Source organism: Thunnus maccoyii, chromosome 5 (genome assembly GCF_910596095.1).
Source record: "Thunnus maccoyii chromosome 5, fThuMac1.1, whole genome shotgun sequence".
NCBI classification, from domain to species: Eukaryota; Metazoa; Chordata; class Actinopteri; order Scombriformes; family Scombridae; genus Thunnus; species Thunnus maccoyii.
Genome location: NC_056537.1, coordinates 22,707,217 through 22,728,609, shown reverse-complemented (window position 1 = coordinate 22,728,609; position 21,393 = coordinate 22,707,217). Strand labels below are relative to the sequence as shown.

At 40.7% G+C, this 21,393-nt stretch overlaps 1 protein-coding gene across 4 annotated transcripts in view; it reads right to left on the bottom strand.

The window, feature by feature from the left end:
• trim44 (tripartite motif containing 44) overlaps positions 1-5,911 on the bottom strand; it is a 48,157-nt gene extending 42,246 nt beyond the window's left edge. The window contains exons 1-3 of one of the 4 annotated variants that reach the window (XM_042412441.1): positions 5,807-5,911; positions 3,948-4,615; positions 2,366-2,443 (exon numbers count right to left, since the gene is read on the bottom strand). In XM_042412441.1, the coding sequence (XP_042268375.1) occupies positions 2,366-2,443; positions 3,948-4,615; positions 5,807-5,873 (813 nt within the window). In that variant the 5' untranslated portion in view covers positions 5,874-5,911. The other 3 variants (XM_042412443.1, XM_042412444.1, XM_042412442.1) reach the window with 3 other exon arrangements.
• Between the last annotated feature and the right edge of the window lie 15,482 nt (positions 5,912-21,393).

The window sequence follows — 21,393 nt, the reverse complement described above, 5'->3', positions numbered from 1 at the left end:
GTTGTGATCATCATTTCAGATTGTGACCCTTCTTTCACAACCTCATTTCCTATGAGTGACTGGGACAATCTGAGTGGCACAAACAAATCAATGTAACTCAGTAAAGGTGCTTTGAGATAGTGAGTGGTTTCTACAGCACCTGCCACTGGGCAATGTCGGTATTTTGAACGGGCGGGCCATACACTACAGGTTGATACTATCTCACTTCTGCAATCTCATCACATAGCTAAGTATAGCACGTTGTACCTTAAAAAAGAGGAAATGGTTATCAATATGACACGATTAATATAGCAACTTCTGCTGACTAAAGTCATACAGCGAATGTTGCCTTTTGGCCCAGACCAGAAAATCAAACTTTGAAGCTGACGTTACTCCAAGACCATTTCATTTTTACTGATATGTCTGTTGCTCGTGAAGAGGTGTATAATTCAGGAAACTCAGACACCAGTAGTATTAGGTCCTGTATCGTTTTCCTTGCTATAATTTCCGTGGTTGCCATGGTCACACGGTGAGTCATGATGACAAGCTGAAAACATTGAACTAACATCGCCTCAGACGGTGGCGGCAAATCGGCGGGCGCATTTAGAGGAGCGGCAGTCGCACTCTCTCTCTCCTTGCTGCTGCCGTTACATTTACATCGGAAACAATAGAGGCTGCTGCGGCAAGTACTTGCTGTCTGAAAGAACCTTAACTACCATGGAGTCTGATTTTGAACAGGGCACCACTAATCAGATGCTACGGCTCAACTGCCATCAGTACAAAACTGAGGTCAACCGCGCTGATATGAGTATAAAGGGATGTGTGAGAGGATTTACAGAGTGAAATAAATATACAGCAGTCTTGTAATAAACGCTAATGTTGTGAATGTTAGTGTTGATTCCTATCTATGGTCATTGTTAAGGGTGTAATCTGTATTAGTGTCATATCAGACTGCATTAAATCAAAAGGTGTTTTTAATATCTTCTCACTTATTTATATGGAAGGTACGAGAAATATTAAAAACAATTTAACACTGTGTATAGTACACCAAATCTACCCTCTAAATCCTAGACTGAATACAAGGATTTTTTGTCAACAAGGGTTTAAAAACTAAAGCCACTAGAGGAAATTAAGTGCTCAGTATTGCTTTCTATTTTATATATGACAATGCCTAAATCACAGTCACTTTGAAAATACAACCTCTGACTGAGTGCAGAAGTGCTGAGTCAAAAAAGTGACATCAACTGGAGCCTGAAAATGACATGACTCAGTAATCACACAATGATGCCGTCACTCCTAAGCTTCAAGTAGAATTACATCTGCAGAAATAGGCGAGATCTGTCATCTGTGAATGGGGCGGCATGATGAATATATGGATTGAAATAGTTGGCTCTCATGTTTACTACCCAATGCCTTTATGACATAATCTCCTTTTAATCCCTCTTTATCTCATTCTAGACTCTTATGTCTCCACCGCTGCAGTGTCTATACTGCTGCAGTGCTTACTGCTTTACCTACTGAATTAGAAATGAGTAATAGCTTTTTTTTTTGCTCTATATGGCTTGAAACCAGGATCAGCCAATGTTTTTTGGTAAAACCTTACCAAAAACCTACACAACTAACAAAATGCAATAATACTATAGGCATAACCTAGCCATTTGAGAAAAATTCATGTTTTGCCTTTTCAAATTATATCAAAACTATGGCAGATAATATTGTCTTTAAATTAGATTATAAGCAATCCCTACAGGACTTGGTAGTTAGGAAAGTCCTTGACTGGGGCAACTGAAATATAGAACTGATTTAAAATACAGAATTGGATTCTGCAGGGCTGCAATGTTAATTTCTCAGGCTGACTTGAGATTGCTTGGCCTAATTATGTACACAGATATGACTCAAATTCAACCAATATTTCCCTTAGCTGCACACAAACCTAGAATCCATAGTAACAAACCCTAAAGCAACTAATATTGTATAATTCTAACTGTTCATGAACTACGGAGCAAGTGCACAGCGATAGCAGCTTCCCATATTTATGTTTTATGTGTTCTTTGCAGCCATTATATTCACTGTACTTCTTCAGCTTTGTCTATCATGGCTGCACTGAGATATATCTCAGTAAAAGGTCATCAGCAAGTTGAATACAACCATATAATGAATAGCAATGCAATATGAACACAGTACGCTGTCATTACCGCAAGGAGGTCAAATCCACCTTTTATTGCCGCAGAGAAATTCTCATTTCATTTGATAAGAGTTGGCTGAAGCTCATTACTAAATGAGAACAGTACAAGAGCAAATCTTTTTTAAGAGATTTTCTAAAATTGCCCCCATGACTCACTTTCGCCTTCGACTCGGTGTTCTGTATGCAGGAGATTGGACTCACCTCAGGGTTGGTCCACTTGGTCTTGATCTTCTCAGCCATCTGTTGTGTACAGCCCAGCAGGTCATAACCCTGCCTGTTCTACAAGTGGAGCAGACAAACAAACGGTAAACAGAGAGTATGCCAACACATAAAATGTAACACTTACACCAAGATTGAAGTACACCACACTTCCTTATGCTTTACTGATTAGTTTGTAAGCCTATACAGTGAAGGGATGGGCACATTGATGGACATAAATATTACAATATCTTTGATCGAACCAACATCTCAGTATGAATAACTTCAAAATATTTTTTATGATACTTTAAGAATATGTTGACCAAGGTACACTGTGAACAGGCCACAGTTTGACACATTAAGCCTGACAATCTACATTTGCCTGGTCCAGACCTTTGAATCCACCCAATCCATCGAGTTAAAGTGTAACAAGTTGATATCACAACAACTGCTACATGCAAGGGGGAATCATATCGCTACTCCCAGAGAAAGGATTCATTCACATGAATGAGCTGGCACAGGAAGCAGGATAAAAACTAGACACGGTTTAGAGTAAATAATGTGGCCCTGGGCTGTGTATATGTGTGTGACCCCCTTTGTTTCTCGTCAATCCATATGTTGCCCTGATGTAAGAGTAAGCCAGTGAAGTGTGCCGCGGTGCATAGCCCCATGTGGTCTACTTTTGTTTTTCAGCTGTATAGCCACAGGGCAAAGGACAACGCTGTGTTTCTACAAACTACAGTCAGCACACGATGAGGGTCATTACTACTGTAGACAAATGCATTGGCTTTGTTGTACGATTTTTGAATGAAACTCTTCCTCTTCACAAACAAAACCCCTGACTCTTCAGAATATTTATCCAAAACTAAATCCCAGGTTTGTGATCAGTGTCACATCCCTGTTACTTGGTCATCTGCACAATAGCACAGTCTGAATGTGTTCAGTGTGCTGAAAACATCTGACTGTAAATGGGACTATAATCATCACAAACACTATGCTCTGCAGAACTGATCCCGTTGAACTGATTTCGAGTTATTCTCAAAATCCGGCACAACATTAGCTCAGCTTACTGGACCAACTGTAATACTGCACTGAACGACTGGTGACTCACTGGACCTACTAAAATCGGCTGAAGCAAAAAGCCGTCAGGGGAATGAAGAAAGGATGAAGCCATAACTGGTGCCAAAAGCCGAATGGACACAGGAATATATTCATGATGTTTGATTTCCTTTTCACAGTTTTCATAGAAATTATTTGCATTGCTGTATATTTGAATCAATCTGTTAATGATGTCATATGGCTAATCATTAGACATTGTTATGTTTAAAATATTACACAGAGCGCTTACAGAGCCCTAGTGAGTTGACTTAAAGACTAGAGGGCCTACAGCTATTGGCATACTACTTAATACTGAATTAGAAATGCAAATCAGATAGGCAACGCTCTGAATACATTATGTTATACATTACCCAGCTGTAGATATGATAGAGTATGTATGTATATACAGTATAGGAAAAACAGTGAACCACACAGTGGCATTCTGTTGTATACTATAAGCCTGTCATGTTCTTAGTGTGCGATTCACCTTCTGCCAGACGTAGGCCTCGTGTAGGGTGATAATCTCGTGCTCACGGTGCTCACCCTGTACAGCACACACTACGCAGATAATCTTCTCGTCTGGTTTACAGTAGAGGGAGCCTTCCTGCCCATGCTCCTTGCAACGCAGTCTCTCCACAGTCACAGTGTCCCTTTTCCCGGCCTCTCCAGCAGCCATGGCCTCCTGCCCTGCCTCTGCACCCTCTGCTCCCTCACCCAACTCAGCGTCCAGCGGCATACCATTCTTGGCTCCCTCTCCTTCCTCAGCATCACCACTCTCATCCGCGCCAGCCATCGCCACTCCTCTCAGTGCTGCTATCGCCTGATTCACACCCATCTCAGCTCCCCTCTCCGCCCCATCCTCATCCTCGGCTCCACCTGCAACTCTGGGGTCTCCGTTTGAGCCAAGATCATTTGCTTGTGTCCCCTCGTGGTTGTAAGGGGTTAGTGGGTGATGTGTGCTGCTGGCGTGTTTGTCAGCATGGAGGGGGCAGAAGGCGAAGCTGCAGGTGTGGCACACTTGCGTGGCTGGTTGGGCTTCATCGGGCTCACATGCATCACACGATCCATCCATCTGCGGCAGCTCCTCCCGTTTCAGCCCCATGCCTCCTTCCTGGGTTTCCCCTTTGTGGTCCATGGTGGCTGCTGAAAGTAATTCTGGGGATCAGAGGAGAAGTCTTTTAGGGGACACACAGAGTAGAGGACAGGTTATTAATAGCTGTGACCTTCTGTGAAAGGTTCTCATATTTGCACGGGGGAAAGTCCAAGATTCTCAGGACTAATCCCCTCTGATATAATATTCCCATAACAGATGATGTAGGGAGGGCGCCAAAGTCCACAGTAAACAACATCCGGAGCAACACTATCACACAAAAACGCATCACTCTAAAACAGAGGCGAGAAAACAGGAACTGAACACTGAACTGTCTTTGTGTACAAACACACTCGCTTTGTTTAATGACTCAAAAGCACAAAGTGCTGGGTGTGTGCGCCCGTACCCTCAGCATGTTCTCTCACCTCCCCCTGATACACAATATCTTTTTACCCTCTCGCCCTCCTTTCAGTCCACTCTGCGGGAGTGAAGCCGAAAGACTGGAGAGACCCGCTGCATGCCTGTGCACAGAGCTCTGTTTGTGTACTCTTTACCCACTGCTGACACACAAACAACCGGTTAGAAAAAAAGTGCTGTAATGCAGAGAAAACTCCCCCTCATCCCCTCTTTCAACACCCCTGCTCTGCTATTTCCCTGTATCTGACTCACACAAACATACACACACAGGCATTTTCTTCCTCATCCTGTGGGGCTTGACAGTTAGCAGCTCACTGCAGTGTGTACTTACTCGTCTTTGTCTTCCTCTCGCCCCTCTGTTTTGTTTTTGTTTTTCTGTCTAGGGCTTGTTTTTAAGACACTATGGAGTCAGTAGAGGTGTTAGCTTGACTGCTAACTTCCTTAGCACAGCCGTTGTGCTTTAAAATAAATTACTGAGCTGTCGACTGATCCACTTTCACTTTACAGTAGAAGAGGGGGATCCAGCTCCAACCCGACAACGTTTACTTCCTTATTTTCATCTGCTGCTGCCTGTTTTTTTTCACCACTTCCTGCTTGTAGTCTTCTGTATGTGTGTCATGGATATAGGTGTGTGTGTATGTGTGAACGGCAGAGACACGCAGAGGTTGAAGAGAGAAAACTCGCTTGACAACAACAAAGAGTACAACTCAAAACCTGACGTATGAGGAAATAAAGGATTCGCACAGTTGTAACGTTAAAATAAATCTTGTGTTATTAGCTACTTGTTTTGAATTGCAGAGGCATAAGGCTGTAAGTGTGTCACTATTTGCTGAACTTACCCCACAACTGCGCAAAGTGACTTATGCAGGGTAATGCTGCATTCAAGTGCTCCTCGGATGGTCCCATTTCCGGAGTCGGGAAGTCGTTCTTTCGACTTCGGTGTGTTCATGAGCTCTTAAGCCGTAATGTGGAAACAATGTGGACGCTAAAAAGAAGATGTATTTTGTCCCAGTCTTGTTGCTGCACCATTACATTCCCTAAACCTACTAAAATATTGCTTTACCTGACTGAATGAGTAAAAAGTTTCTTGCCATCAACCAAACATTTACTTTTGTCCCCCACGTTTCTGATATCAACTTTCCGCAAGTCGTGTACCAAAATTTTCACTTCGCAAATTATTGCTCCGATTTGAGGGGGCGTGCGCGTGAATTTTCCCAAGCTTGAATTCATTTTTCCGATTATTCTGACGGGACATGAATGCCACATAATAACAGGCCAATCAGCAGCTCGATAAGTGTCTCGTGCCTTCGTGTTGCCTCTTTATATACAGTCTATGGTCGCCTCTGATAATAATTTTCTCTTAAATAGAAATAACCTCCATAATCTTCTCATTGTTTGAAAACAGTTAAGACATTATCAAAAATATTATGTCCAGTGTGCATGTAAGTAGATGTGTATGCTTTTTTAAATATGTACTACCTTTTTCCTTTGTCTTTATTGAACCAATTCAAAATACAATAAATAAATAAACAGAGCAAAAATATTTTCCAGAGTTTTATTACTGCATTAAAAGAGGAGAGCACAATACAAGATTAAACATTTCACAGTGTATATACCTTGCCAAAATTTAAACAAAGGTTTTGGATTCTTCTCTACTAGAAAATTGTTATGGTCTACCACGGTTACTTGCCATATTTACATCAGACCTGCAGAATTTTTCCAAGCTATAGACTTTGAGATTCCAAGTGCAAATATGCTTTACATGTGATTGTAAATTTATTGCACTGAAAAGTCATACAGTGCACCTGCAACCTTGCCTTTTGTTGTGTTGTTGGACACATGTATGCACATGGTTTTACCTAAACCATTTTATTCTGACTTCAGCTGGTCATATCTGCTAAAGTGTTGGATATCAAGTGTGCAAAGCTGCCTACTCCTGTTGTTTCTTTTTATAGCACAAATTTGTAGCCCAACCTACTGAGGGAACCTGGTCTCACTCATTGCACAGTTTAAACAGCTTTGAATGCAAATGTCCCACTAAGAACTAAGTAATTTAGGAGCATGAGCAGTATTCAGAGACCTGAGATATTGGTGTTGTGAACAGTAATTTGCTTATGAGACTTGATTTGGACTTGACTGGACTTGAAGTGATACTTAATCTGATTTGAGACTTTTCCCAAAAGAATTAAAAAAAAAAAAAGCTCTGATTGACATGCCTTCAAAAATTAGGTGTTGTCAGATGACCTGTTAGGTTTTTCCAAATCAGTCTTCTGTTTATGTTTGACATAAACAGTGGTTTATCTCTAAATTAAAAATATAAGATTTAAAATAAATATAATCATGGGATGCAAAAGCCTCAGATGTAAAAATAACAATGGCAATAACTGGGTTCTGGGGATGAGATGGTTTCCTTAGGGTTTGGGAAAGTGAACAAAAGCAATACATGCTCATATCACACAATGTAATCTTATTTTTCCAATGAGCATTTAAGTGATGTTAAAACAAGTGCACGTTATTGGTTCTGCATAAATTTATGAGAAATTACAACAAAGAGGTGACAGTTTGGAACCGAATGAAGATGTATTTATTATCTATATACAGGAAAATTTAGGAATGCTTCTGCTGGAAGAGTAAACAAAATGTGTATTTTAACACTGGCACTAACGGAAATTTCTAATTATGATGTTGATAATGCTTTCTCCTTCTGTTCACGTCCTTACCCTCCATAAACCAGCACTGAGGGACAATGGAACAGGATTAGAGGTCTGGAGAGAGAGACAAAGAGATGAGGAAAAACAAGCTGTTCTCTGTAGAGAGATCTAAAGAGGCTATTGAGCTGGGCTTCATACCAGCAGTATTTGGCAAATAATTGTTGACTGTTACTCTGATTTGAGTGGCACGCCATAAATAACCATAAACCGCGGTCCAAGGAAGCCTTGAGCATCCACTCGATATGGATGATGGCGCTGCTTTTGCCAAAGTTTATGAGCTGTTTTGAAGAGGTTTGCTCTTATGGAAAGATTGCCAAAAGACAAGATTTATTATAAGACTGTAAACAGAAAGGATGACTCAATGAAAACATATGTCACTGGCAAAATCAAATTTGCCTTGGCATGAGACTTGCTTAAGCCATACTAATGTAATGACTAAAACTGTTTCCAGAGGACATTTAATTGTAACAGATGTCATGGTTGTGATTAGAGTTGTAGTTGGAATCCAGAGCACACATTGTTTTACCTCACACATCACAGCAAGATCACATCCAACCATTGTCAGCTGTTGTACCACACTAAATGGTCAGTGTGATGCTAAACTTTCACCTGACTTATTTTAAAATCTTCCACTGCATTAAACTCTGCTGAACAGAGAAAGGCAGCATCATCTTGAACACTGCATTAAATTGGAAACAATTAAAAGGCTCATTGACTTGCAGTTCATTAAAGAAGCACCCAATATAAATACAATATGTGGCTACTGATAGGAACATTGACTTTTTCCTTCTCTACCCGGGAATTGCAGAGAAAATGTGACATGCAATAGGAGCTAAATTTGTTTACCAAAATTGTGTTTCTACAGCTGAGAAAAGCCTGTGCATGGAAGCTGGCAACACAAAGAACATCAAGCTCTCAGAAATGCTAGCCAAGAGTAACGAGGGGAGCTTTGGCAGACAAGCAGAGCAGACAGAAAACACTTACCTAATGCCTCAGTTTTAACATTGTTTTATTGGCTTGAGGTCAGCTGTTCGTCTCAAGATAGAATGTCCTTTAACAGCGCTGTCAAAGGAACACTTCTTGGAGTGAGTTAGCTCTCTCTCTCTTACTCTCTCCCCCCCTTTATCTGTTGATATTTTATTCTGTCTCCCAGCTCCTCATTTGCCTTCTGCATCATTCTGCTCTTGACTTTTCCACAACACCCCCAGCCTGTCATAGCTGTGAATCATAAAACAGAATCAACATGCTGTTTTGCAAGGTTGTTTGTGGATTCTTGAACTCATGTCTCAAGAAGTAAGATGACTAAATTTTGCTGACTAACCCCTTCAAATTGGGAACATGGACTTAAGTCAAGAGTAATGGGTGTATTAGTAATCCTACTGAGTGAGATAGCCCCCATATAGTGCTGCAATTCCCCTTTAATGTTTGTTTTATGTGTGCGTGTCTGTATGTAGGGCATGGTAGGGGAAGGACAGCCGTCAAGACAGATCAGAGGCAATGAACAGTGAGATACAGGTGAGGGAAGAGGGAAAAAAAGTACAATTTGTGCAGGGAGGGCGCATATGAAGGACAGAGATAAAGAGTGTTTTTTCCAAAAATCTTGTCATCCAAAACATTGCAAGATCAAGATCTTACAGTATTCTCCCAAGAATATAAATATGTACCCACAGCACACAATCAGTGCTTGAATCTGAAGGAAAACTATGTTATATACAGTATGTGCAACCTTCTCTAATGCCTATCAAAATAGGTTATTATTATTATATATTAGCCAATTAGGCTAAACTGCCATTGTTTTTGCTTGAGACAGATATAATAAAAACTTAGCTTGCACTCATAATTACATGAGTATGAAATGAAAACTTGACAGAAATGGTCCAAATTGGTAACATGAAAGTACATATACACCCTTATTCTTATAAAAAAAACCACTGAAGTATGCTTAGATTTATGAATTTATTTATAAGCATATTTGTCAATAAGGGCTTTCTAAAATTTCATGAAACTCAGCATACCTCTTTTGCCCTTGAGGCACAATTTCTCATCATTAAGCCAGGTTCTGGTATTCATCATTAAGCCAACTTCTTGCTCTAAGAAATAGTTAGAAATGACCTGCTTCCCTACCTGTATTTAATTCCTATTCAGGGTCACGGGGTTGGAATCTATCCCAGCATGCATCCCAGCCCACTTGTTCAATAACAGGCCCGTAGCTTTTGCCTAGTGATTCTTTAATCATACAGCATATGTTAATCAATGATCAGGCACTATCAGGGTAAACTATAAACCAGTACAGTTGTTTGTGATCTGATTACATACATACATGCATACTCTTCCTAAAGTTCCTATTTCTACTTTCCCCCACATAATGTAAACTGTCAATGCCTGTCTCAGAGCTACGGCCATCCATTTCTAAATTGTTATATTGCAGCCTTTATTTCACATTCTGTCGAATGGACTCTCTAATTAATACATCCAGAATGCATCATCATATATATCACACAAAGTACCAACTCATTACTGTCTGCTGCCACAGGGATATCTGGACTAATCTCTCTTTGTCTCGCCCTGCTCTCTCTCTCTCTTTCAGCGAGTAGGAGAAAAACATATTTTGAAAACTCCCTCATGAAAATAGACAGAGAGGATAGAGGCTAAGAAGAATACCACCTCCCATGATGGTGGTAAGGTGAATCTGAGTTGAGCTTTGAAAAATAGAGTGTGCACTTACAAGTGTGTGTGTGTGTGTGTGCTCTCACACTTCCAGCATTATTGTAATTTAGACCTTTAGGATGAAGACTTTTTTTTTTCTCTGAATTGATAGAATTTTGCTGGTCCCTGCTTCTCTGAGGGGCTGCAGATAGGATTCTGGGTCCAAATTTAAGGAGTGAATATGGTAAAAGTTTTCTTATAAGGATACAAAAGGTAACAAGGTGTGTGTGTAAATGCATTACTAAATTCTGACATTATGACTCAATATAGCCCTTCGCAGATGGTGATACCACATTATTCACAGTCTTCTCTTGACCTCTGTAAGGGCATTATGAGTTACAAAATCTCTTTATGGCCCTCTCCCCTATTCCCTAGAAACACAGAATCAATACCGAGCTTTGGGGCAGCGGCTTTCCATCAATAAGTCATTTAATCAATGATCCCACAAGAGTGCTCCCTCATGTCTGTCTTTATAAACCCAGGTTCTACCTTAGACTAGATTACTAAAAGCAAATGGACAGAAAAAAGAAGAGTAAATCGCTGGGTTATCTGAAACAAACTATTCAATTCTGACTCTTTGGGCTTGTGTGTATTAGAAATCAAACAGCTTTAATTGTGATCACCCAGTGATTTCTTACACTCAGATGATCTCTCTTCTTTGCCTGTCCAGTGCGTCCCCAGATCCCAGCAATGAAACTATCGAATAAAATATTCTATCTGAAGATTGCCAGAACTATAAAAATATGAAGCAGGTTGTTAAAAATATTTTAGAAGACCAATAAGGAAAAGTAATAATTTTTTTTTTTATGTAGCCTTAATATCTGCCTTCCAAGGACTCGCAAAACTGTAAAAGGCCAACTTCTAAAAATATATTTATTGCTTTTAGAAAATTCCCCAAACTTTTATGGACTCAGCACCTGGACATGAAAGATGTGCGTGTGTTCTGCACACTGATTGTTAGGTAGCCTTATTAAAACATATTTTCCAGGTGTCAATGAAGTGACTCCTAGCAAAAATATTTTCCCCACACACTGAAGTAGAGCTGCAACAATTAGTCGATTAGTCAATCGACAGAAAATTAATTGCCAATTATTTTGATAATCAGTTTATTGTTTTGAGTAAAAAAACATAAAAATCTCTGATTACAGCTTCTCAAATGTTAATATTTTCTGGTTTATTTAGTTGTCTATGATAGTAAACTGAACATCTTTGGGTTATGGAGAGTTGGTCGGGAAAAAAGAAGACATCAGAGGATGTCACATTGATATTTAGGAAACAGTAATGGACATTTTTCACCATCTTCTGATATTTTATAGACCAAATGACTAATCAATTAATCAAAAAAATAATGAATTGATAATAAAACTAATCTTTAGTTGCAGCTCTACACTGAAGTATGATATTAGATGGACAGGCAGGCATGAAGTGAGACCGAAAACACATAGTAGTGGAGATGAGATGAACCAGTGGAGCACAATCTGCCTTGGCATATATTCCCTCACCATGCCCCACCCCTGCCTCTCCTGTTTGATCCAAACATTACCCTTATCAGCCTCTTACACACACTCTGTGACCAGGGTAACTGTCTTACACCAGTAGTCATAGGGCGCTGATGTGCAACCAGCAGTTTCCTGCGGCGTTCACGGTCCACTTTTGCTCAGTGCTGCAGAAATAGGGTGTCAGGGGATGACGGTAATAACGTTGTTCAGAATCAAACATCCAGCTCAGCTAATATGATGACTTTGAATTCTCACTACACACTTCAGTGTGTGGAAGCAATTAAGCTTAGACTTGTATTCCTGAAGCAAATTGGAATGAATCATACATCAGTAGTCTTTTCATTCATTGGTTACACATGGGAGAAAATTTCAGGCAGTATAGATATATTACGTTTCTCATTGGTTTTGAACATATAGCTTAGCTTCAGCAACGGAGGTGGTGAGAGGCAGGCAACAAGGCACACCTGCATGTGGTTATCCTCTCCTTTTATATGAATGACTGGATTATTTTCTTTCTCGTTTTATACCAGAGAGGCCCATCTCATATGGGATTAAATTACAGAAAGTAACAACACATCTAAAAAAAGATGTCTTGCACTTGACATTAATGTACAACAGAAAGAATGTGAGTGAACAAATGAGTCATTGAGTCACAGAAACATGATCTCATGTTCAATCAGCAATACCACATAATATCCAGTTTTCAGATGTGATGGCAATGTGTTACACCTCTGCTGGTGGCATGGGGACCTTTTCCTCCTGCACAGACAGCTCATGTGTCTTATTTGATTCATTTTTAATCATATTGTCAAGTTTTTGTTTTTTTGTTTTTGGTTTTCATTCGCCCATTTTTCTTTGAAATACTGAAAAATAAAAATTTAAAACATATCCATGTCCCCAAATACTAAACCTTTGCAGACTTTCACCAATGTCAACTGTGTGCTCAGCATAAATACCAGAGGCTCAAATCTTTTTATTAGACTGTTTACTTGAAAACATTTTTAGAATTGTCATCATGGGACAACAACTAGACTGCTTGCTGCTGAGGTATTTACAGTACATACATTTTTTTTTGGTCTTTTCTTGAGTGAGGTAATATTTTAATTCTGCTATCTGAATTGTTAAAATGTGTCCTGAGGGCTGACATTGGGGTGGGTCCTCTCCAGTTATCAGCGGGAGAGGTAAATTCAGTCTGCAAGCTTGGAAAGGTGATCCTTTTGTGGACTGTAGCTTTTATCTTAGAAATTGGCCTTCCTTGAGCTTACTGTTGGATTTATGCCCAAAAGAGAGATTTTGGTAATGAACTGTGAGTACAGAGCAGCAAGTAATAGGAATGTGTTCTTGTCAAGGAGTTGCAATGGTGAATATACAGTGCAGCAATTCAAATATTAATATATGCTAGCACAGATAAACTGCCACAGTTAAGTGATGTCTGTTTTTAAGTTTTTGGACTGAAATTCTGGTGGTTATTATGGCTGGTCAGCTTATCTGTGCATAATGATGTATGATTTGACCTCCACCAACTGTCGCAAAAAGAGTAACAGGTGCTTGTAATGTAAGCAGGGAAAACATTGTGAATCTTGACACCAAAGATGAGGTGCACTTCTAGCTTGCCAATGAAATTGCTTTTACCGTGTGTGCATGGCGATCCCTAAAATACCAGCTGTCAACGAGCGACTATCTATCAACTAAATGCCATGTCGTAGAGGCGAGGAGAAAACATTTTGCACCTCATGTCATGTTTATCATGTTTGGTTAGTAGCAAGAGGTTTACTGAACAACAGAATTAAGTGTTACATTTTTTTACCCTTAGGTTAACAGAAGATTCCTTATTCATGAAAGGCCATTGCCCTAATCCGGTTAAAATCTTTTGTTCACAGAATAGAAAAAGTGAGTCAAACACAATGGGAGGCTTGTCTCAGGTTGTCATGTCTTGGCATAACCCATGACATGCTCATTTCCCAGCTACATCTGTGCTTCATCAGTGGCAAACAAGTACTTACTCGCCAGTGAGTCATGCTCTGCAGAGTAGAGAGCACACCACTACTATGTTCAGACCACCAGCATCAAAAATCGAGGACGTGATGTAAATGTAAATAAAAACATAAGTGCAAAGTGCGATTTACATCAAATATAGTTTGCATGCTAGAATACTTCAATAAACATTCACACACAATGCTGAGACTAACGGCCTTTTTCAACAGTCATGCATGCTTGGCCACAGCTGGACTACTGTCTGCCATGACATCATATTGGAGGACACAGAGCAGATCATTGCTTCTTTTTAACAATGACATTCAGTGTTTTCCTCTGTGGCCCCTCTCAGCAGGCCCCTAAATGTGGGCGCTGGTTCACAATGCTCCTCTGTGCCCCCTGACGTATGGCATCCTGGCACTGATGTGTCCCTGGAAAGTTCTCAGGATGAACATTTGTGCCAGAAGCTTTCGAACCTTCCAAATCCCCGGATGGCGTCCTCTGGGGCTCAGGCTTGATTGTGCGGGACTCAGTTTATAAAACGCTGAAAGAAAGAGAGAGAACTCTAAGGTGAGTGTGTTTAGTGAGATAGGCAGAGCATGTGAGAGAAATAATAATAAAGAGCCACCTTTGAATAGTTTAAAACTGGCCTGTTCCAACTAGGCGAGAAATACTCTATTTGACTGCCAAACCAATCAAGCTTTCACAATTTTGAGTGTGCTGATGATGATTTAAGGGTTTCCACACACTTGCTGTTTGGAAAAGAAGGAGGAAACACATTCCCCAAAGAAACCATACAACTGGTCTTTAAAGAAAGGGCTTTCACAAACCTCTTATTATCTTTTCATGTTGAAGATGACCTTCTAACTCATTTATCAGACTCTAGCATTGATCACAAGGTATAACTGCACCTGCCAGTCAAAAGGTGCCAATGTAAACCTTATTCCTTTCCCTGACAGAGGGGAAATGGGGGGGAAGACGAGGGAATGAGACTGCATTTGGCACAAACGCTGACGTAATTACATATTTAAAGGAGAAAGAGATTCACACAATGTTCGCTCAAACAACTATGCCCGAGGCCAACAAAATGGAGGAGAGTCTTTTGTGTGTGTTGCTGATGTGACTGACTTGGTGGTGAGAAAGGAGAAGAAAGAGAGACAGAAGAAGAGTGAGAAAAATGGAAGAGCAGGTTAGAGGAGGATAGAGGCAGAGAATAGATTTGGGGAAAGAGCAAGGTAATGTGGATGGGGGGAGGAAAAAAAAGTGAGTGAAAGGATGAAGATTGAATTTCGTCTTCACAGACGAGAACACTGCCTGCGAGCAAACAAAAGGATGAAAAGATGACCTGCCGCTGTTCTCTGATTGACGGTTGGACAGTCCCCCGTCTTCCTGATGGCTACCCCTCCCTCCAACTCACTCTCCTGCTGCAAGTCACCCCGCTGCCTGCCAGTGTCCGATATCAACTCTTAAAACAATTATTGGACTGCCAGAGGGTGGACATAGCGCTGAGTCAGCAAACAGACATGGAAGACTACCTGTCACAGGGTGCGGGGACGGCTGAGGAGAAGGGTATAGAATGAAAAGGAAAATGGGGAGGCATGTAGAAAGAATGGATGAATCATTTTAAAAGCTTCTCATTAATTTGGTTGACACTGCGACTGTATGTATGTGTGCTACTGTTAGTCCCCTATCTCTGAGGGAATACAACACTAGTCACAGTGAAAGCAGATTATGAGATTAAGTGGTGTGCTTCTGAGAAAAAAAAACAATAAACGGTACAGTAGATGGATGAATACAGTAAATTCAATGAAGCCAGAAGAAGGTCACTCTTTACTAAACTTGGTGTGTGTATGCATGTAGGGGGAGTATGGGTGTACAATATAAATGAGCTGTTTGGTGTGGATATGTATTTTTTTGCATAATATACCACAGTATGTTGCACCATGTGACGAAGACGGGGCAGAGAGGTGACCGTTACTTTGTAATGGCTTTACTGAGAGCAGAGAAATGAATCGCTAAATCAGTAGGATTGATAATCGTCTCTGGGTGGGAAATAACCTGCAGAGAATCACAATGACTTTGCTTTTATCTCCTGAGCTCACAGAGTTGCCCGTCCCACTCAAGATTGCCTTGCAAGTACATCACATAATCCCATGGGATTAAATTGTTTTTACGTAGAACATGTGTAGCATCGCAGCAGAGGAAAAACCATGGTAAATATGAAATCAGGGCTTTGATGTTAACCACTGCAGGGCCAACTATCAGCCATTTTTTTGCCATCCTTTTCTCTTTTCCTTCATTTCTCTCTATCTGTACCCCCTCTCCAGTTCCAACTGTGTGTTTAGAAACAGGATCTTATGTAGTCTAAATTGAAAATGGGACTACTCCACAACACTCAACACATGGCAGCAGATGTGTGGCTGTATGTGAGGGGGGTGGGGGGTGGGGGTGGGGGCAGAAGGAAAATGACACAGAGGGATGGAGAGAATGAAGGAAAGAAACAGAGAGGGAGAAAAGGGAATAGTAGGACGAGGAAAGAGAGAGATGACAAAAGTAAAGAGAAGGAGAGAGGGAGGGAGGAAGGGAATAGTCAGACAGGAGTGCCGAGGAGGAAAAAAGATGAGAGAGGGAGAGGGGAGGGAAGAGAAATGGAGAGGAGTTTAGAGGCTCTCAAACACTTTGCACTCCCAGCACAGCAGATGCCACATTCTGTCTGGCACAGTGATCTGTGGGCCTGCTCTATTTATACCCCTACTGTGTCACGTCAGGGCCAGCGCAACACTCACAACACGCACACACATCTAGCATCAGGCTTTTGCAGCTCTCCTGCAATGACTGAAATGAGGCAGGTTAGAGAGGCTCCCTGCAATGGGTAGAGATGGAATGGATATCGAGTGTCTGCAGACGTGCTGGACTTTCAATTTCAAAGTTCCCTCAAAAACTCATATGCGATAGAAGATAAAGATGCAGTTTTTACTTTTCATTAATGCCTGGCTGGTTTAGCTTGGCAGGCCACAGCATGAGAAAAGGGAGAGTGAACAAACAGTGGTCTGATTAAGCAATGGGGAACTTTTGGATCTCCCTGGTTACTGGGAATAACAGCCACAAGTTACATCAGCTTTCCACCTCAACAATGTCTAGAATTGGGAAACCCAAAGAGGAAAATTTTAGTGAGTGTACAGTTTTTTGCAATTGCTAACACACGTTTTCACCTATTTTCCCAAAATACTGAACACAATTCACAAAACCACACACCCAAAGTGCAAAATGCATCATATATCCTGCTAAATGAAGCACTGCATTCAAAACTACATAAACAAACTTTTGCACCAAATGACCCACACTTCATTCATATTAACAGATTTTTGTCTAACCAACTACACACTGTTGTGCTCAATAAAAAGCACTTTCATCTTTGGTGGGCTTTGTCATAATAATAGTTCGGTATGTAGAGAATTCTGCAGAAAGAGATTGTTCAAGTGTACAGAAATATTTGCAGAAACACAAATATACTGTTGAAACAAAACCTTTTTATTTTTCTCCGCAACAAATCAGTGCGACATATGCACAGCACATACAGTATAAATTACAGAAAAAGAAAAAAGAAAGAAAGAAAAATACTTAGGCTCCATCTCGCTGTCTAGCTGGGTCTGACCACAGCATCTAATCAACATCACAGGCAATATCTTCCCTGGTTAGACATCAAGGGAAGAAGTGCCTTGAGTGTCGTCTCCACAGCACCCAAATCAATATCGTCATGTGCCTCTTCAATTGTCTGCAGAAAAGGCATGCACACATAGGGCTGACGGTTATACACCTACCATCGCCATGCTGAAAAGAACTCTTCAATTGGATTGAGAAATGGAGAGTAAGGTAGGAGGTATTGAACAAGAAATTGTGGGTGGTCAACAAACCAGTTTTGGAGCATGATGGAAGCTGACATTGTCCCATACTACAACATATCTGTGCTGCTCTGCGTCATCCATATGGTCCGCTGGTACTGAAATGTTGTGCAGTCTGTCCAAAAATATGAGTATGAGGGCTGTGTTGTATGGACTAAGGTTAGCATGGCAATGGAGGACACCATTATATGTGATTTTTTTTGCTATGTTGGCCAGGAATATCTACAATGGCTTTGTGGCCAATGATGTTCCTTCCCCTTCTCCTGGTCTTTGTCAGGTTGAAAGTAAACTAATGTGGGATCATATTAGCATCCATTTCCAGTACTCTCTGAAAACAAAAAATTAAAAAAAATCAGTCAATATGGTATAGTCCAGTACACTGGGAAAAAATGCTGTACTGTGTGTAGTGTACTGTAGTCAATCTTGTACTTACATCCACATATTCATGTCTCAGATATTTGAATCATTCAGAATTTCTCTCAGTTGACATCCTGTAAAGCTGCTTCATGTGCACTTGGTTTTGATGGAGAATATACCCCAATGTAGTAAGGCTGACTTGCCAGATGTTGTTGAAAACTGTATTGTCCCTTATGCTGTGGCTTTGAATCTCTCAGAGTCTAATTGCATTATCTGGCAAAACCAAGTTGATTATTGTGGCTTCCTGTGCGTCATTGAACATTCGAAACCTTCTGCCATTATGTTTATGTCTCTCAGTCCTTTGGAAAAAACAAAAATATAGTAATTGGTAAGTGTAAAGAAGTTTTTTTCCACAATAAATGTTGCAGGATTCTTGTACAGCTATAGAGTGTATGACATGGCAGCTACTCATGAATTAAATAGGTATCACACAACAACTGATGTATACAGTATGACTTGTGGAGTCCTGAATTATGTAGAGTGAATGAAAATTTGGTTACGTGCCTATGTTCAAGTCTAAATGTCTGGATGAAAGAGGCAACAGTAAATCAGTTCAAGTCTAACTGTCAACCCATGCCCGGATTTCATCAGAAAGTGTTCTTCTCTTCCTCCTCTTTGTCTCAACCCCTTTATCTCAGCAATAAAAGATACTCACCTGTGGTCTTTTTTATAGTGCTTACATTCTGATTAATGAGTCGACAATTAAGCAATAAGGTGTTTGGCCAGTTGGCACGCGTATTGGCCAATCCATGGTTGTGGAATTTTGAATGGCAGTAATTTGAAATGGCAAACAAGTGACTTTATGTCAGATTGGCTGTAGAGGACCGTGTGCAGTGTGTTCCAAAAGTGCCATGTTGAATTGCAAATTGGGTGCAAAGCAGATAATGTGTTTAGTGTTTTGGAGACTTGAGCTGAGGTTTTGCTCTCAGAGTGTCAGTTTCAATAATTGTGCTTTATCTGTCATATTAGCATGTTATCAATTGAAAAAAACTGTAAGATAGAAAAGGAAGGGTGGAGGGAATGAGGAAAGGAAATAAAACAGAGATTGTTTGTATATTTAAAGCTGCAGCAACAAGTACAGTTCTGTATTCTCTCTTCCATAACAGCAAGTAGTGAATTTCGAGCAATATGAAGATGTGAAAATTGTACATGAATCATCAATGCTTCTTTATCCTCGTCTTGGGTGGTTACCCTCATGTGGGCGGAAAAAAGCTTGATAACAGCACAGCTTTAATTTAACAAGCAGCACGCTGTGGACAAAAACAGGCCGTCTTTTCCCATGCTATATGTGTAATCTCATCTGTGAAGCTATGTTGCATTGTTAAGAGGCAGCACCCCTGCATGTTAAATGGCTTTTGTTTGTAATCAATCAGCCCAAATGCTACAGGAGTAAAGCAGGGTTCATTACACATCCGGCTCAGAGAAACGACACCACTCCACACATCCATCAACCTCACACACGGTGGGCCCCTGCAATATAACACTAGCTGGTTGAGAACGGAGGGTGCACTCACACGTGCACGTAAATACAAACACACTCACACATATACAAATACTGATAGATGCACACATCCGCGCACTCGCACATTTATCTGTGACCTATGATGTTATATGCAAAGTCACACAAACAAATTCTAATAGCTCAAAAGGAGGTGGCATTTAAGATCAAGGGGGATATTTTATGCAGGTGCAATAAAAAAGCTTGGAGGCAATCTTTGAGGGGTCACCTTTGATATCATGAAAAATGAGAGGCTAAATCTTGTCTGTAATAGTTTTGTGTGTCCGTCGATGTGTAAAAGAGGCAAACTTTAAATATGGCATGACGCAAACTCTCCAGTCATACACAGTAGGTAAAAAAAAAAATGAAATCAAAACTAAACTGTGTATGTAAACCAGTGATTGAGCACTCCAGCTGTCAGAAGCACAGAGGGAGAGAGAGAGCTGTGCATATGTGTACACCAGTGAGCGTAGGAGAGAACAACAACAAAAGCTTCCTCCTCTTTGAAGTGGACCCTATCACCTTCCCACCCCTGCTCCACTCCCCCTCCACTGTCCGTCAGCAAACCATAAATCCAGGCTCTCATCTGCCGACGTGCCTCTGAAGTTCAGGAATGCCCGCATGGGATTTGAGGCTCGATGAGTTATGGGAACACCTGGGAGGGGTAAAGGGGGGACAGGCAGGGAGAGAAAAGGAGGGGGGATTCAGGCATCCTTATACCTATGAATGGCAACATGTTGACAGCCAACAAGGCTGATGGATTAGTTCTGGTGGTCAACTGTCTTAGGTGTGGGTAATATGTCTTTAAATCATGGAATAAGCATGGAATACAAGCCACTCACTCTTATTGTTTTTACTAGATGGGAACATGAGCATGCAATATACTTGCCTGCCCAGTGGCAACTTCAGATGGAAAGAAATTGCAGAGAATTCGGGGATGGCAGAGAGGGGTGTTTTTTAAAAGGCTGTGGGTTATAAAAACAGAACATGGCTAGGGTCACGGCCTGGCCTGACTCTGTCGTTCCTGCACAGCAAGATCACATTCTTTAAGCCTGCACGCTCAAAGTCACCCATCTGCCCCTGCGTGTCCTAGCAGAATCACTACAATGCACTCCATTTGTTTGTCTGTCAGTGAGAGCACAAGTTGGTTTGAATCTGTATACCAGGTGTGCCTTTGGCTGTCTTTCAGTCCCCTGCTCTAGTATTTGTTGTGCACATGTGTTGAGAGTAAGGCAGCAACTATTGTTTTCATTATGGATTAATCTGTCAATTATTTTTTTGAGTGCTCGGTTAATTGTTCAGTCTACTATAAAATGTTAGAAAACAGTAAAAAATGCCCTTCACAATTGACTGTTCACTAAGCCCTGCCCCTCTTTATTACTGCACTGTATGCCTGCAAATTTGCAGTTTACAATGTTAATGGTGGTAGATTTACCACTTGAAATTGTAATTTTTGAAACAATAGTTGCTTGATTTCAGGTAGATGAATGCAGGCCCCCCTTACCAGCCAATGACCTTCAAATTTGCTGTCAGAAATGACAACCATCGCTAACGTTAGAGCCCTGGGTTGGTTGATAATGCTGACTCAATTATAAAACAAACCTCTTCCACACAGTAAATGTACTAGTCATGAATTGGTCTTTTTTAAACCCAAGCTAAGCAACAAATACAGTCATTTAATGATGCCCTTGAAGGTAATGCTCGTTTACTATTGTTGGT